The 18,686-nt window shown below is 35.8% G+C and overlaps 1 protein-coding gene across 17 annotated transcripts in view; it reads right to left on the bottom strand.

The window, feature by feature from the left end:
* The window catches only part of MYCBP2 (MYC binding protein 2), a 299,211-nt gene that overhangs the window by 32,795 nt on the left and 247,730 nt on the right, over nt 1-18,686 (bottom strand). For 15 of the 17 annotated variants that reach the window (XM_033177503.1, XM_033177496.1, XM_033177499.1 and 12 more), the window contains 10 exons: nt 17,132-17,299; nt 14,291-14,448; nt 13,015-13,214; nt 11,665-11,814; nt 7,273-7,433; nt 6,083-6,239; nt 5,667-5,891; nt 2,719-2,784; nt 1,058-1,297; nt 661-759 (listed from right to left, as the gene is read on the bottom strand). In XM_033177503.1, coding sequence (XP_033033394.1) covers nt 661-759; nt 1,058-1,297; nt 2,719-2,784; nt 5,667-5,891; nt 6,083-6,239; nt 7,273-7,433; nt 11,665-11,814; nt 13,015-13,214; nt 14,291-14,448; nt 17,132-17,299 — 1,624 coding nt within the window. The remainder of the gene's footprint in view (nt 1-660; nt 760-1,057; nt 1,298-2,718; nt 2,785-5,666; nt 5,892-6,082; nt 6,240-7,272; nt 7,434-11,664; nt 11,815-13,014; nt 13,215-14,290; nt 14,449-17,131; nt 17,300-18,686) is intronic. The other 2 variants (XM_033177513.1, XM_033177498.1) reach the window with 1 other exon arrangement.

The following is an 18,686-nucleotide window of genomic DNA, read 5'->3' as shown; positions in this document are numbered from 1 at the left end:
TGAGGACCGAAGAAGTAAAGCAACTTTATTTTTAGAAGAAATTTCAAGAGTAGTAATAAAGAGTAGTTATTCTAATAAAAATTTACTGAACATATGTGTGATTGTACCATGATGGATACAAGACAAATTAGGCATGGACTTGGTCTTTAAGAAGCTATGGTTCAGTAGAAGAGGTAAAGCATCCATGTAGATAAACATAAGAGAAAAATGAAGAAGAGACATACAATTATGAACTTCAGCAGAGAGAAAACTGCTTTTGTTTGGGGAAATCATAAACAAGTTTCAAGAAGAAGATAAATCATAAAAAAGTTCATGAAGAAGACAGTACTTTTGAGCTGAACTGTGAAGGACAGGGACAATGGAGGAGCAAGAAGATAATTGATGGGGTATAGCACAGAAATGATTAAGTTAATTTTACAAATGCTAACAAATGAACACAAAAACCCAAGGCATAAAGCAAATTTGCCGTTACTTAAAATACTAGCTAGATTATACATGAATAATGAATTTCTTTTAGATAGTTCCTTCATCTTCTAAGAAAAAATACGAACTGCATAAAATTATTATTACATATCCATCAAAATATACAATACATGAATTATTTCACTGAAAAAAAGAATAAAAAAGGGAAATAAATATCTTTAGAATACAAATAAATACATTGTATACTTTTTCTTCTCCTTCAGGTGATGACAATAGTGCTTTTTCCTCTTGTTCTGGTGTAGGTTCAGCATCTCCAGAGATGAGCTTTCCAAATACCTGATGAAGATACGCATGTGAGAAGGAATTAATGACAGGCATTAACACTATAATAGCCAGAGGACTCATCAGCTGATTCCACAGGTTTTATAATATACTACTGTTGCTAATTTACACCACTACTTTTCTTAATTACAAATGCAGCATGAAACTCAGGTGTTCAGGGCTATGAAAAGAAAAAATGGGCAACATTTGTAGCCAGAATTTTCTCTAACAAGTTTCACAAGACATTTTATTACACTCTTAAAATATATTACATCAATTATCCCGTGCTAGAATATGTTGTAAGGACACTCACTTGAGACGTAATCAGTCTGAATACTCGCAGAGTCTCAGCTTCACAGTTCCTCTGCTGGGCCACACTGGCTGAAATTTGGCCAGCTATTTTTGTGCTTTCACCATCTTTCCAGCCGAGGACTTTGACTTGTCGAACTCTGAGTGTATTTTCTGGGCCTTTTAATTCAATTTTGATGATGTGATTATCTCCTCCTGGAAGTTCACTTGTTACCCAGCCAATGTGCCTGGAATCCAGATCAACCTGGTTGAGCAGAAAAGAGGCAGGAATCTGCTTCAGCTGGATCACTTTTATCACTGTGCTAGAGTTAACATTGATATCAGCAAGCTCAAATAACAAAGAAGTGTACAGAGTAAAGGTTATTTCACACTGATTATTTTATTTCAACCTGATGAAGATAAGTGATATTATTTATAGTAGCTATATACAGATGAAGAAACTAAGGTTAACACAGGTTAAGGGATTTTCAGTAAAAGGTGGAATTGAGAATTAAAATCCAGGCCTGACTACCATATGGCTTCCAAGCAAAGTTATATGAGTGAAATAATTACAAATAATTTATATGACTGTGCTTTACCTGTATTGTCTGTAAGCAGAAACATTACAAGATCAGAAAAAGGTTCTTTTTTTGTGCATCCTCACATTAAAGAACCATTTAAAGATACAGGACTTTTAATGTGCAGTTACTTAATATGTTTTACTTTTGAACAAAAATTATATAATATATAACTTCACACTTGTGATTCCTTATTTCACTAATTTCCATTGAGAATATGACTTTTTTTTTCAAGGATTAAATGTTAATATACTGTGAAAGAGTTTTTGACACTATTCCCTTCATAAAATAAAAACTGTTCTTATGGCATTTAATAACCAAGAAATGACCTGGGAATTTCTATGTGATTTACATAGACATTAAGTTGATATTATTTTAATTAATAATGTCAACTTTCTAAAAGGGGTATTAAGTATAAACAAACACAATCTCATTGAATAGGATTTTTTTCCCAAATTCTTTAACAATTTAAACAACATTTATTATATGTTTAGTCCAAAATCTTAATTCATTCCTTCAATGTGATTTGAAAACAAGCAAGCAAGCAAGCAATTGGTCAACTTTTTGTGAGATAAAGTAGCCAGCGAGGAACAATTGTGACAACGTTTTACTAACACAAGTAAGGGAGCTTGAGCACAGTCTCAGACACATGCCCAGATAAAACTTGTTTCTAGAGTTGGTTGAAACTGACTTGCAACTTGGATATAGCTGCATTGTTATAAGTGTTATAACAGACAGATTATTCAGGCCAGAGGACAATAACCTGTTTTAACTAAAGTATAGGTGAATTAAGGATTTAAGTGTGAATGGGATCTGTGATAAATTTTAAGATACCTTGAGTCTTTGTTGGGGAGTGGGGTATGGCAGACTGTAGGTACAATATAATTGCTCATGACTGGGGAACATTTAGGACAATAGGTGAGATGTCTAGCACACGGATGGTGGCTACTATTCCTACGTATGGACCACTTGTCAATTTAGTGTTCTGTAAATAGATCATTCCCTATAATACCTTGGTTGTGTGCCAAAGGTGGAATTCAGTAGTGAAGGCTGAGAAGAAGAAATTTCTCTCTAGGTAGCAAAACCTTTATGACAGAATTTTAATTACCTGCTTTATTCTGCACAAATCTTCTACTGCTTTGCCACTTAAGAAGGTCATTGAGGTAACTTTATTCTGAAATAGACAATTCACAATGGTATATTTATATATACAATTATATACACACACACACACACACACACAGTTATTATGCTATATTCCTGCTTCAGAACTTACAATGGTTTCTCATGACCTGCCAATACCACATCAATACCACATCTTCTGCCGGTCTCTTATGATCCTTCATGATTGACCCCACCCCACCCCTCCAACTAACCATGGTTCCTACAACTTTAGTCTTTTCTCACAAACTCCATCTTAAATTGCACATTTCAGCCTCTCTCCATGTGCTCTCTCATAGCTTGACATTCCCTCTCCTCATTCAAAGTAAATATTCAGATTCCATTCTCATGAAGCCTTTCAACAAATCTGCTTGTCACTTATGTCAGACACTTGTTGCTATATTCTCATTACTTTTGGAAGTATAAAGAGGGAAGAACAAATATGCATGAGTGTCACAATGTACCCAGACTTCCTTACAGTTTTGAAATAGGATATACAAGAGGAGGTTTTATCCCCCAAGACACTTGCCAAACTAGGGAAGGCAACATTAATACACAAAATAAATGTCAAACAGTACAAGGTCAATACATGTTCATACTAGTGCCAAACATCTTAAGGCTGAATAAGTTTTATGCAAAGCACATCAAGAAATAGATTAATTCCTTGGAGAGTTGTATAATATGAGTGCTGTAGGCTGATACAATTCAAATTCAAATCAACAAATGCTGTGTACAAGGCTCTGTGGTAGGCAGGTTGGGGAACACGGAGGTATATAACTCAAGGAAAACATAAGTACAGGTTGAGTATCCTTTATTATAAATATTTGGGACTAGAAGTGTTTTGGATTAGGGTTTTTTTTAGGATTTTGAAATACTGTATTTGCATTATACTTACTGGCTGGGCATCCCAAATCTGAATATCTAAAACCAGAAATGCTCCAATATGCATTTTCTTTAAGTGTCACATCTGTGTTCGAAAAGTTTCAGATTCTGTAGCATTTTGGATTTTCAGATTTGGAATGCTCAACCTGTAACACAGAGGAAGTCTCTTAAAAGGAAAGTAGATGTCAGCTTACATGCTGGGGATTTTGAAAATGAATACTGTTATGATTATTTCCTCTTAGAAAAGACGGAAATGTTAAATTGATTGCAATCATTGTTCTGAGGGAGAGTATGTCCTGGCTTAAAATGTACCATGAGCCAAAGATAGCTTTGCACTGAACACTGAGTTCTAGCCACAAAAATGTTTTACTTTGTTACACTTGACTTTCCAGTAAGATAAAGCAGTTACACCAGGTGAAATTCTTGGGTCTGAGGAGGAAATAGCTCACATTATATTAGCTAAGCCTCTTTTACTTATTCAATACCAGGGAGGAATAGAACCTGCGCTGATGTACAAGAGTTGGAGGTTGCTCTGATTGCAGACTGGCCTGCATCCAGGTTATCTGAGACCCAATCCTATCACTGTGGCTCTTCCTGAGAAAGGAAATACTCAAATGACACAGAAGGAGCCAGGCAATGGTTCAAGGGAGCCATTACTACTGTATCTGCTAGCAAGCCACATCCATTCTGAGGAAAAAAATTCTAAATGAGGTGGAAGAAAGGCAGTCTGGCAGTTAGTGCTATTTCTTTCTTGGTTGTTAACACTCAAGTAAATAGGACTCTTTTTTCTTGTTTAGTGCCTTTTATAAAAGAATATTTAACTCAGTTGAAACATGTGGACGAACTAGGCTAAAGAGAATATAAATTATGATTATTTGGGACAGTCTGAAACTTATTTTTTATTTCATGAGGACTGTGGCAAAGAAGTAGACACTTAAAGATAGACTGGGTGCAGTGGTTCACACCTGCAATCCTAGTACTTTGGGAGGTCGAGGTGGGCAGATCACTTGAGGCCAGGGGTTCGAGACCAGCCTGGACAACATGGTGAAACCCTGTCTCTACTAAAAATACAAAAATTAGGCCGGGCATGGTGGCTCACGCCTGTAATCCCAGCACTTTGGGAGGCCGAGGTGGGTGCATCACGAGGTCAGGAGATTGAGACCATCCTAACACGGTGAAACCCCATCTCTACTAAAAATACAAAAAATTAGCTAGGCATGGTAGTGGGCGCCTGTAGTCCCAGCTACTTGGGAGGCTGAGGCAGGAGAATGATGTGAACACGGAAGGCAGAGCTTGCAGTGAGCCGAGATCGTGCCACCGCACTCCAGCCTGGGCGACAGAGCGAGACTCCGTCTCAAAACAAACAAAATATAAAAATTAGCCAAGCATGGTGGTGTGTGCCTGTAATCCCAGCTACTCAGGAGGCTGAAGCAGGAGAATCGCGCGAACCTGGAGGCGGAGGTTGCAGTGAGCCAAGATTGCGCCACTGCACTTCAGCCTGGGTGACAGACGGAGACTCCATCTCAAAAAAAAAAAAAAAAAAGCTCATTACACTATAGGTCAAAGATGATTATTAGGTGCCACCAGAGTAATACAAAAAAGAACCCAGCAGAGGGAAAGAATAATTTTTTAGAGGAGTTACTTAGAATTTCTCTGCTGAGTTTGAGAGACCTCGGGAGAACTGCTCAGCAGAGTTTAAGGGGAGGACCTGCAGGTCACAGGAAAATCTTAACCCAAGGGCATGAGAGCAGAAAATTGTAGAGCAGACTTTCATTTTGCTTAGCTGTAGCCATGGTATATTTGTGACCAGATCTCTTTTCAGAAATGGAATTCCACAGTGCTCCCAATCATATTAATTTGTTTTTAGACTTAAGATTTGGGGATTATAGCAATGATGTTTGGTTGGTAAAATTCCAGATGATAAAGCTTGTTGCTAAATTCAGAAATGAGAGTGTATGAATACTAAAGGTCTGAAAAGAGATAAAGAGTCGTAAATCACGTTTGCTTTCTTACCCCAAGATCTCGAGAATTGTCCACGTGAACAGACACATAGCGGGCATTGATTCCTTTTACACAGTTGATGGTGATGTTCTTAGTTTTGTTTTTATCTTCATCTCCTGATTCCCAAAAGGTTTCTGTGGAGCCGTCTGTCAAGCTGCCAATCATGGCAGGTCGGCTTGAAGTTTTTATGTCAACAATGCTGGTTAAGTCCTTTAAGCACATTACTATGCATAATTCCTATCAGAAACAAATAAATACAAGTATTTATGATACTTAAAAGCAAATCTTCCATGATGATAAAACAAACAGATATAGGATAAAACATAATGGAAGACAGGATCAAATTGACTATAAATAACTTACAGTTTCTCCTTCGATGTATTATTAACTAACAAGACAACCAGGATAATAACTGTGAAATGACTGACCTGACTCATAGCTTCAAAGCCAGATTGTATACTGATGCTAAAACTCTCTTCACTATCACCATCATCTGATTTTGACAAAATATTGTTAATGTGATGAAAGACGTTGCTCTGATGAAGGAACTGGTGATCAGACTGCTTGAATTTGAGACTCCAGCACCTAAAAAGGTGATATATAAGCAATATATGAAACAATTATTTTCCAGGAATATCTAAGGAACTCTTAGATGAGTACTCTGTAGCTAATAGCTCAAGAAATTTTAATGTTCTAGTAAAATATAGAAATTTTAAAAATTCAGGGAAGAAAATCATTCCTCTTATTTTTGTTTTTGAGAAATAAAGGTAACTTCTTTGGAACAAGGTAAATTCTAAGGAAAGTTGACCCATTTTAAATATAAAAAAATTAGATAGATGAAGATCAAGGCTACAGAAGTAAAAAGGGTAATGAATCTGTTGTGTAAACAAGTGTTACACCAACTGTCACGACCCCTCAAATTCATGAATCTTACAATGCCATACTAATTCATCAGGGTATAATGTATCTTGTATTTCAAAAATCTTGTGAGGAGGACAAAGAGAAATCCCTCTTCCACTGGTCTTATCATTAGAAACATGGGAAGCCCAATCATTCCATCAATCTATTTCTTGCACACATTAGTTAGGAGAATTTATTTATAAGTGTGAGTCCAGTATGTGAATCTAGTAACAAGGTTCACAGTGTAAAAGCAATGCTAAACACATTTCAAATTGAAATTGGAATCTGTTGAGCATCTGTGATGCTCCTTAAGGTGCTTTCAGGATTCGCAGCATATAAACGGGCTGTTTTTCCTAAGATTCTTTTCAAGTCAAAACTCTATTTTGGTTTTTGCTTTTGAGATTTCACTTTCCCTCTCTCTTTTCAGAACCTTTAAGTGATCTGAGGTAGGAGAGTGGGGAAAGTGAGGGAGATTGTTACAGTGATAATTTAAGGCACTAAGAAGTACATTAGCCACATTTTACAGAAGGGCAAACAAGTGTTAACTAAGAGGAAGGACCATTCTAAAAATTATGACTGTAAGGAGGGAGGCACCACCTATATAATGTAGGGATTCTATCTTACTATTTAAAGAGCTTTTTTTGGAAGCATTTCATACTTTGAATATTCCATAAAATCTCTTGTCCAATGTACCTAGGATATGTGGATACAAAATTACCTCAGGGCCATTTGCTGTAATGAACTGCCACTGGGGAGAGACATCATGAGGTCTGAGATGGTCTGCAGCAAGCGGTGAAAGGTGTGTGGTAAAGGATGAGCAGCTTCCCCGGCAATCACTATGTCCGAGAGTGGATGTTCACATACTCTTGTATCTTTCTCCTAAGGCAGAAATTGAAACAAGTTTATCAGTGAGTGTGCTGGAAGGAATCTTCTTCACAAAAGACTCTTATGTATACTTAAAAATTGGTCGTGTAACACAAATATAAACAACAAAACCAAATTGTACCCAGAACGTACAGTAATTTTAACTAATTATGTTTGTATTATTTTAGGGAAAAAAGCTGTAAGTTTAGTTACAAGTAAAATCAGCATGCAAATGAATAAATGTATCGATTCTAGTGTACTCACAAATCTACCTGTAGGGTGAATCCATATGTGTATGCAAGTGTATGTGTAGTGTGTGTGCATATACATATACATGTATATATATACACACACATATATGTTGGTATGTTTTGTGTGTATGTTTATGTATAAAAAATAACATATGTTTAAAAGTTGGGGTGGCCACTAACTCATATAGCATTTTTATGTGAATTAGAAAAAAAAGTTCTGGGCAGATGGACCACAGCTAGGAAAGAGAAGCAGGTGTTGAATTTCATTTCTCATTCAAACCCTCAGATGGCTCCATTAATAATATTAACTATGGAATAACTTTTTATCATTTTGAGTAGGTAACATACATAATAATAAAATATTCAAGAGGTATAAAAAAATACCATAAAAAATCTCTCTGTCTTTAAAGCCTAGTCACCTAGGTGCCCTCCCACTGGCAATTTCTATTACCAGTTTCTTGGACTGTCTATAAACATTGTTCATTTATACAAATGGCAGCACTCTAAACAAACTGATCTGTGCTCTTTTAACAATAATTTATCTTTGAGATTTTTACTTATTAGATATGTATGTAACATATATTATCCTACTGCATAGTATTCTGATTTCAGTCCATTTCAGAACAGCCATTTAGGCTGTTTCCAATCTTTTGTTTTTATATAACATTCTGCAAAGAATCAACTTGTATATTTGTCTTTTCACACATGCATATATACGAAGAACTTCATGAAAGCGGAATTACTGAATGATTTTTAATGTGAATTTTGATAGATCTTACCAAACCATTCTTTAAGAAGCTGCTGCTCCACAGCAAAGAATGTTTGCTCTTCCATCTTGCTACCAATGTAAGCCCATCAAATGTTTTAAACTCTGTCACTGAACTAATTAAAAGATGGTTGCTTTTTACCTCCTTCTTTGTGTATCTATTGATTACTGATACAGAAGTTCTGGTTTACATTATCTTCTTCTAAAGAATGTAGTTTTGTTCTTACAGGGAGATAGCAGGCCATCTAGATTCCACCAAGACCTGGCATTCGACTTTGTTAGACTGGGTTTATTTCAGTTTTGCCCTTGATTTTAGGCACTGTCCTTACTCCTAAGGCATGGTGTGTATTCCTTGGGCATGATCTTTCTGGGGTTTCAGGTGCATGCCAGGAGTATTCATACACCCCACCTCTGGTTGGACTAAAACTTCAGAAGGCAGCTCTGAAGCTAAGAATCTGTTCAGTTCTCAGTTTATGATTCATTTCCACTGCTAGGTCTTCCAGAGAAATTGCATGCCTAGTCTAAGAGTGGCCAGGACCGCAGCGATATTTTTATGCAAAAATTTTAGACTCCCTTTCTGCAGCTCTATACCACTGGTGCTGTGCTTCCCACATCCCAAAGTTACAGCCCTAAACTTTGATCTCTGCCAACCCAACCGACATACTCTGCTGGGCTCTTTTCCCGATTGTGGGGCTCACTTCATGCACTTTTCTTCTCTCAAGGATTATAGCCCTGTACTGGTCACCGCTCAGAGCCTATGAACAATTGTTTTAAATATATTGCCCAGCTTTTTGTTGTTTACTATAAGAACTAATCCTGACACTGGCTGTTCCATCATAACTATAACTAGAACTCTGCCAAACAACAAGTTTTGAGATGTACTATTATTGCCATTCCATTTAAAATATTTTCTGTTATAATATTCTTTGATGCAACTCATTTGGAAGCGTTTCTTAATTTCCATCATTTCAATATTTTTCTTATTGTTTTGTTATCTAATTCTTATATACTAGCAATAAAGACTGAGGACATGGTAGGAAGAAAACCAATTATTTAAAGTTTGTTGAAACTTGTTTCATATGTCCAGTAAACAGTCAATTTCCATAGACATTTGTGTGTACCTGAAAAGAATGTAAACAACTATATGCAATGTTTTGTATATTCTATCAAGGCTGTCAATCACTCAAATCTGTGTACTTTTTGATTCTTTTTCTCTGCCTGACCTATCCAGTACTAAAGAGAAGGTTATGGTACTACGCACAAAACCGCCACAAATTCTCTGTCACTCTTCCCATCAACAGGTGGAGTTTATTTCTTAGTCTTTGAATTTGACCAGCCTTGTGAATTATACGCGCTAACGGAAGGTGGCAGAAGCATGGTTTTTGAGTTTAGTCTTGGCCATTTTGGCTTTGCAGCTTCTGCGCTCTCTTTCTTGAATGCTTCTGGCATTTGAACAAACCTAGGCCAGCATCCTGGAGGATAAAAGAGCTCGGGGGTACCACTTGAAGCACACTATGTAACCAAAACCGGAAAGGGCCATTCCTCTCAGTGGAGCCTTGCTGCAATTGCCAACCCACAGACTGTGAGCAAATAAACAACTGTTTTAGTCCGGTGAGTTTTGGGGTGGTTATGCAGGAACAGATAGCTGTTACACCTAGGTATATGATAATCTCACATTGTAACTGCAGACTGTCCTATTCTTTCTTGCAGTCTGTCAATTGTTATTTTTTTTAAGGTTACAGTATTAGGTAGATACATATCCAGGATTGATCTTTTATCATTTTGTAGATCACCATGACATATCATTACTTTTTACATAGTCAATGTTTTTTTAACTCATATTTACACTTTCTTTTCTCTTCATTGACACTCCCTGGCCATTTTTTTTCAGTTTTTATTCTGGAAATGTCTTTGGTCTTGTTCTTCAAAGACCCCTCAACTGGGTTAACAAGCATTTTCTTTCAGCATGTTGAAAAAAGCCAACTGACAGCCTTTTAAACAAACTCAGTATTTAAACAAACAAACTTGTAATGTTGCTACCGAAAATTAAGCAATTATTCTCACTGTCCCTCTTTTGAAAGCTATTATTTTTTCCTGCGGCTGCTTAAAAGATCTCTTTCTTTGTTTTTGGTGTTCAGGTAATTCACTATAATTTGCCCACCATGATTTGTATTTATTCTGCTTGGGGTTTACTGGGCTTCTTGAAATGGGTTGTTATCTGTAATCAATTCTGGGAAATTCTCAAGTATTAACTCTTAAATACTGTCTCTCTTCCATTCTGTTTTCTCCTTCTGAAACTCCAAGTAGGTAAGTGTTATACATCATTTTGCCCTTCATTGCTCTTAGCAACTTGTATTTTTTATTTACTTTTTCTGTGTTGAAGTCTAGATAATTTCTGCAGGTCTCTTACATTTAACCAATTTCTTCGCTGACATGCTATAAAATGTCAAAACTGATTTTTTAAAAAAATATCAATTATACTTAATTTTTACATATTTTCTTTTGTTCTTTATCAAATCAGTCATTCTCTTATATTTAATCAATTTTTTCACTGACATGCTATAAAATCTCAAAACTAATTCTTTAAAATATCAATTATACTTAGATTAATATTTACATTTTCTTTAGTTCTTTATCAAATTCATCATTATATTCCTTCTTACAATTTCTTCTCATATTTTAAAGTTTCTCTTTTATTTCTTTAAGCATATTAACACATTATTCTACATTTACACAAATAATTACAACCACTGTTGAGGGTCTATTTCTGCTGCCTATTGTTTTTGCTAGTTCTTGCTCATGGTATCTTGTTTCCTTGTGAGTTTTAAGAATTTGACTATGATAATGCTGCTTGATATGCTTGGAAATTATCCTAAAATGCCATTCACATAATTTCAGAGTGGCTGGGAATACGATAAATGCCACCTAGATTACTCTTTCATTTTACAGACATGGAAACCAAGGCCTACAAGTCATACAACTACAACAGGGTAGAAATGAGGTTGAACTCAGGCTCCTAGTGCCCTAGTTCAATGCTCGGTCCATTATATAGGCTGCCTTCTATAAAATCCAGGTCTCATTGTTAATACTTTGCCCATAGCACTAAAATATTCTTTTTGCTCAAGTTAGATCTGCGAATGATTTTGTGCAAATTATTGGACTATTTGAAGGTATACTACCAGTTTCTACAAAAATATGCACAATCAAAATAAATAAAAATCTCATTTACTTGTTCTGAACTTTCTTTGTTTGTTTTATTTTCTTCATCCTCTTCTTCCTCTGGTTCCACTGGTGCAGGAGTCAGTGATGCCACAAAATGCCACAGAATATCATGGAGAGAAGTGGTTTGGATGACATTACACAGAAGCCAGTTGAAAGCCTGAAGAAACGACGGTTAAATGAGTTCAAGAATAAAATACATGAATTAAAAAGTACTCAGAAATAAAGTACCTCCATGGATTAAGGCTTCAAAGAAAGATACTAGAAAATCTTTTTTAATTAAAAAAAGTAATACCTTATAGTTTTACTATTTGTTTTACTTTTTAAGAGACAGTGTCTTGCTCTGTCACTCAGGTTGGAGTACAGTGGGGTGATCAGGGCTCACTGCAGCCTCAAGCACCCAGGCACAAATGATCCTCCCACCTCAGCCTCCCAAGTAGCTGGGACTATAGGTGCGCACCACCACACCCAGCTGATTTTAAAACTTTTTTTTTGTAGAAATGAGGTCTCACGATGTTGCCCAGGCTGGTCTCAAACTCTTGGTGCTCAAGTGATCCTCCCTCCTTGGCCTCCCAAAGTGTTAGGATTACAATCATGGGATACTATGCTTGGTTCCTTGAAAATCTGACCTTTATTTCACTGAAAGCACACGGAACTTGAAACAGTTAATAATTTGGGGTTTTAATTAAAAAAAATAGGAAAAATAATTTCTAAAATACAATACCAAAACACTTTTTCAAACCACTTTTTACTTTGAAAATTCTTTTTAATATTAATTTATTCCAGCACATTTTTTCCAACTTGCATCTGGATGAACACAAAGCGTATGTCAAGCTCTATGGAAGCAACCATTTACTTAAATATATTCATATAATTCCCATCCATGAAGTGGTAAGTTATTTATCACCTTTGATAAAAATAAAGATTTACTATATACAGGCCTGTAATATACAGTAATCCTATTATTTCTAGAGGCCAAAGGCCCAGAGAAGTTATTACTGGTTCACTTATAACTCAAAAGCCCTACTCCTTATCTTCTTTCCATGATTACTCTGTCATTTCATTCTAATAAAAAGACATTCTGAGTGTATAAAAGCTTTTAAAAAAGATAATCTCAAGATTCAAATAATAAAGCAATACAGAAATAAATTTCCTTAGTGTGCTGAAATATGAAATTCTAAATTCATTTATATTCATAAAGTTTAGAGTCTAATTTTTATATGAACACTTGATACTTTTAATTGGCTAATGCCTTTTAATTTCACACAATTTCTGTTGGTAAAAAAGTGGCATCATTAAATAGAATCATCACATGGTTTGTATGATCAAGGAATCAGTAATTTCATTAATGTCTTCATACCTCCATAGCAAAAACTCGACAAGCAGATTTTCTTAGGGCCTGTTTCATTGCTATTTCAAGACCTTCTAGATCATGATGTTGTATAACAAAAGCTAAAACTGGCCACTGGAAATTTCGTTCTCCTTTAGAAAGAGAGCTGTGGGCTGAGATTAGCCGAGAAAGCTCAGGAGACGGATGTCTCAAAAGGGAAGAACCAACTTCTATTAAAGAAAAAGAAAATTATTAATTTTCATAGGCAGTGCATATATATTTAAGATAATATCTAGCATATTCACTTTAGAGCCTTTGTTATTGGTTTTTTGCACATGACACAAATCATAACAATTTCAACTTTTACTGAGTAAGAAACCAAGGTTCAGAAAGATTAAATATGTTACTCTCTGAAAGTCATATAGCCATTAAGTTGTAGAGGTGGGTTTTGAATCCAGAGCTGAATCTAAAGTTCACATTTTCTAAAACACTCTAAAAGCTAAGTGATTTATATTCTAAATGAAATCTACATCTCATCTGCATCACTTTCTAAAAGATGGCTTTGTAAGAAACACTTCTCAATAGGAGGTCAAAAATATTTGTTGAATGAACCTATAAATTGCTGGGCAATTTTCAATAATGTTTTTCTTAAAAGTCTTCAATAAGATACTTAATCATCTGACTATCATTTTTAGGACAAATCTTCATTTTAGCAAGTGATCTCTCTGACAATTTATCACTATATTATCCTGTTCTTGGGTTTCTTCAATTATTCTTGAGGTAGAATCCCCACCCCAATTTGGGACTGTTGATACCAACTGGTCCAGATCATGTAACTCTTCTTCTTCTTCTTTTTTTTTTTTTTTTTTTAACTGATTAAGGGCTATTTATATTCCCAAAATTTTAATATCTACTTAGAATGATGGCAGCTGCAAGAGTTATAAGCTTCTATTGGGGTGGTGAGATAACTGTGAATGTGTACATCACTGGAACTCCCAGTCCACAAGTTTAGTGGAAGGGATAATGGCTGTAACATTTGGCTTACAAGTAAGATTGTAAAGGTCAATTTATTCTTGAACAATCACTGAATGATCTCCAGATTTCCCTTCAACTGAGATGCAAAATTTAGAGATGCAGATTTATAGCTGTGTCACACAGAGGGGATGTCAATCACACGTTAGAAATTATCCCATGCCTTTTCCTTCAAAAATTAAATTTTAAAAATATATAATTTCAAATAAAACCATTTTCTTTTTTATTTGTAGTAGTCAGATCACTCAATATTCTTTTTTATCCTCATACTTACCAGTGTCTCCACTGTTAACTCTTCTTCTAGGAATGGCTTTAACTCGTGCAGGTAAAATGGAGTGTTGTTTATCATACTCGGAAGCAACAACTGAGTATGACCTTTGGAAGACAGTTCTCTTTGCAAGATCAGTATCAGTTATGGGACTGGTTTCTAAACTGTAGATGGAACAGTACAACAGATACAAACTCAGAAGAGCTAAATGAAATGTAACTATACTTACAATGATGCAAAATATGTGACTCAAGATTTCATGTGGAGAAACAAAATCAAAGCCAAATTGACAATCTCTCTCTGAATCATAATTCGATCTTTTCAAAAGCAGTAACATTTGGACCGATTTCAGCACTGTACCTTAAAACTTGTGGTTTTCTTAAATCTACTTTGCATTTTAAATGAAAAAGAAGAAAGGCTTCCAAGCTCCTTTTAGAATCAAAAGCACTGGGGTGGAATTCATGTGTTGTAATATTCAGGAAAAACAGGCAGATACAATCGTAAGTGCACCAAATAGAAAACGGATATGTACACATGAAAACCTAATAAAATAGGAAGCAAAATTTTGGTTCCAAAGTTTTCTTTTGGTGTCTTCAGTGCTCTGTGAGGTTTCTCACTCTTGGGAAATATTGCCCAAAGCCCTTGGAGGATGGCTGCATCAAGGTGTCATGAGAGGTAACAAACTGATCTTTGGCACCAGTGCTGTATTTATACTCTATAAAAGAACTTAATGGTTTTATTCAGGCTTAAGTAAACTAACAGCTTTTCTATTTATTCAAGCAACATTTAAAAATACTTAAAAAGTTATTAAGAGAGCTATATAATTTCCTTTATTGACACATTTTATAAAAAAAAAGAGAAATCCCTTCTCTTTCTTATTTCTCTAAAACAAATTTAGAAACTCTTCTTTTCGTGAGCTCCTTTCTCTGTCACCTCAATTCAAATTGGAATATTTTTGCTCACCTTTGGTTCTGGAGTTTTTTCCACCATTCAAGCCAGGTTTGAAATCCTGTGTCCCTTGGTAAAATTGTCTATTTTCCAATGGATGGCTAACTGCCTGGGTGTTTTCTTTACTCACCACTTCTCTAAGCTTATGTACATTCTTGTTTGAATAGACTATAAACATTGTACGTAACTGATTGGCAGTAAATGTCCCTGGGTGTTAGTATAGGTTGTTTGGTTCTAGAATGACTAGAAGACAGGGAAACATTAGCTTAATTCACTTCACATATGGTGTTACTATAAAGCACAGACATTTGCTCTGTTTTCAGAGGAAGTTTTCTACTAACTTAAAGAAAACATTACACAAATTTAAAAAGTGACTTTCTTTTTTTTTTTTACAAAAAAATAATAATGCTTGTGAAAGAATTCAAGCAACACAAGAAAATCCAAAGAAGAAAGCAAAGATGACATCTTTAATTGAATGGCTACCCTGGGACAGGTAATTCTTTGTTATGGAGGCTGTCTTGCCTCCTGTAGGATGGTTAGCAATATCCCTGGCCTCAAATCACTAGGATGCCCACTCAACTAGCCCAGTTGTCACAAACAAAGTTATTTCCAAACATTGCCAGATGTTAACAGGAAGGCAAATAGCGCCCCCAGTTGAGAACCACTGATTTAATGAATTCATTTATCCATCAATTTTTTTTTTTTTAAACAGACGGAGTCTTGCTCTGTCACCTAGGCTGAAGTGCAGCGACACAATCATAGCTCACTGTAACCTGAAAATCCTAGGCTCAAGTCATCCTCTTGCCTCAGCCTCCTGAATTTTGATCCTAAGGGGTAATAATAACCCAATGAGAATCACACTTGTCAGACTAGCATCAAAATGGTTTCTCTTTTAAACAGTGTATGTCCTTCAGAAATACTTTATTACTTTTAAAGATATAAAAGGTTGCACTGCACTCTGGAGAAAATGTCAAGAGCAGCTTCAAAGAAATTCTGACGAGTAATCCACGCAGTTGGGGAGGGGAGAAGTTGTATGTATTTTTAACAAAAAAAAAACACCCTCATTTGGATATATATGTTCTATTGTGATTAAAGTATTTATTATATTAGTTTATAATTATAGCTGTATAGTAGTAACACAGTGGCATGCTCTTAATAAGCACGTTCTCTTTTCATTCAGCAAATATCTTCCTTTCCAATGATACCATGTTCACAGTTATTCATGCCTGAAATCTTCATGTCATCTTAAACTTACCTTTTTCATTATCCAGTTAGTCAACAAGTCACACTTATTTTTCCTACAAAATATATCTCTTTAATCCATATGTCAGTTTCTCAATTGTCACTGTGAGACTACCTTTGCATTTTTATCACATCATTTCTCCTCTAAAAAAGTTTCAGTGGTACTCTATCTTTTTTTTTTCTCAAGCTGGAGTTCAGTGGTATGATCTTAGCTCACTGTAACCTCTCTCTCCCAGGTTCAAGCAATTCTCCTGCCTCAGCCTCCTGAGTAGCTGGGATTACAGGTGTGTGTCACCATACTTGGCTAATCTTTTGTATTTTTAGTAGAGACAGGGTTTCACCATGTTGGTCAGGCTGGTCTCGAACTGCTGACCTCAGGTGATCTAACCCGCCTTGGCCTCCCAAAGTGCTGGGATTACAGTTGTGAGCCACAACGCCTGGCCTCTATTTTCTTGTGTATTATATTATTATAACACGTTTCTATTCAGCTTTTCGAGAAGCTCTTTACTCTGATACTACCATACCTAAGTTAGGAGGCACTGTCAACAACAAGTAGAAACAACTAGAAACAACAACTAGAAAAGGACTATTTTCTAGTTCAAAGTCTTTCTTCCACCAAACACTAGCTATTCAACAAACAGGAGAGAATTAAAATACCTTGGTGGCATAGACTTCATATTGCTCTCTGGCTCTTCAAATACATTAGGACTTGCATCGGGAGTTACTGATATATATGGGGCAGGTACAGATGTTGAACGTAGGTATCTCATTTCATCCTGGAATAGGTTGTCATCTTGATAGCCCACAAAATTTTCATGATGATGCCTGCATTAAATCAAACCCAATAACTTAACGTATGATGGCAATACAGATCCTCTCCATTTTTAATCTCCTTCATAACAGGAAAAGCAGCACATGTAAATCACAGTTAAAAGTAAAGTATTAAAATAATTGTACATGTAGGTAGGTGAACATAAAAGTCTGATAATGGTATTCATCAACATTTCAGGTACCACAAACATTTAGAATCCAAAAGTGAACTAAGTTTCTTTCCTTTTGAGAACTTTTCCATCTTCCAGTGTTTTGGTGAATGATCCCACCAACCATCCAGGTGCTTAAGCTAAAATATTTCCAGTGTTGTAGTAGGCTTAGCTCTCTATCATCATCATCTTTCAAGCCCATGATATTAGGTTTCCTCTCAGAGCCATTCTCTCTTCTCATTCCCTATCACCACTGCCTTGGTTCATGCTTATTATTTCTTGCACAGACCACTGAAATACAGGCAGTTACTTTTTTGGGTAGGAACATATATAACATCATATTTGAAAAATATTAGATATATGAAATTTTCTGTGGTTCAGGGTGGAGGGGGTGCCCATTCCCCAGAGAGCTAAAAAGAAAAAAGTCTGTAATTATGCTGTGTGAGCATTTTTCACGTTTTACAATTTGATTCTTTCCTTTTCAAAATGAATAAATAGTTGCTAACCTAAGTCCACTGAGTGCTATGATTCACACTAAAGATCTACTGTATTTGGCATACCTGATGATTTCCACCTCCATCTCAAATGTATTTAGTCTCACATTTTCATTTTTGTTGCTTATCCATTTTATTGTAATAGTAAGCACAAAATTTTAAAAACCACGCAACTCTGCTATACAAAGAGGACAATTTTCAAAATGGAACTGTTGGTTGGCAAGCTATGTCAGCAGGCAATATCTAGGTATCTTCATTTGTCAGCTGATGAAAAAAATCTGATTTTGGTATATGAAAGGCTCTTTTGAAGTGTCAGTGCATGATGTGTGAAAGTATAGGCTGCACCATTCAGGTCCAATATATGAAAATAGAATACTAACAGGTTTCTCTCTATCTCTAGTAATGCACTTTTATCTAGTCTCCACATTAGCTTCCACATTCTACAGTGATCTTTTAATTGCAAACCAATTCATGTATTTCTCTGTTTAAAATTCTTCCACTGTTTCCTCTGCTCATGGGATAAAATGCAATCTTAACCTGGGTTACAGGGCCCGACATTACTTGGGTGAACCAATCATTTTGAACGGACTTTCACACATTTCCTCCAGTAGTCAGTCCTTTAACAACCCGCAATTCCTCAAATGTGTAATGAGATTTCATTTGTGTCTTTACTCACCTGGGTTATTCTTCCAGGCATCGCTTTCTTCCCATCACTTGCCTGACAGGTTTCTATTTATC

Source organism: Trachypithecus francoisi, unplaced genomic scaffold, assembly GCF_009764315.1.
Source record: "Trachypithecus francoisi isolate TF-2019V2 unplaced genomic scaffold, Tfra_2.0 Lachesis_group18, whole genome shotgun sequence".
Taxonomy (NCBI): Eukaryota; Metazoa; Chordata; class Mammalia; order Primates; family Cercopithecidae; genus Trachypithecus; species Trachypithecus francoisi.
The sequence above is the reverse complement of the archived record's forward strand: the minus strand, read 5'-3'. Positions and strand labels throughout refer to the sequence as shown.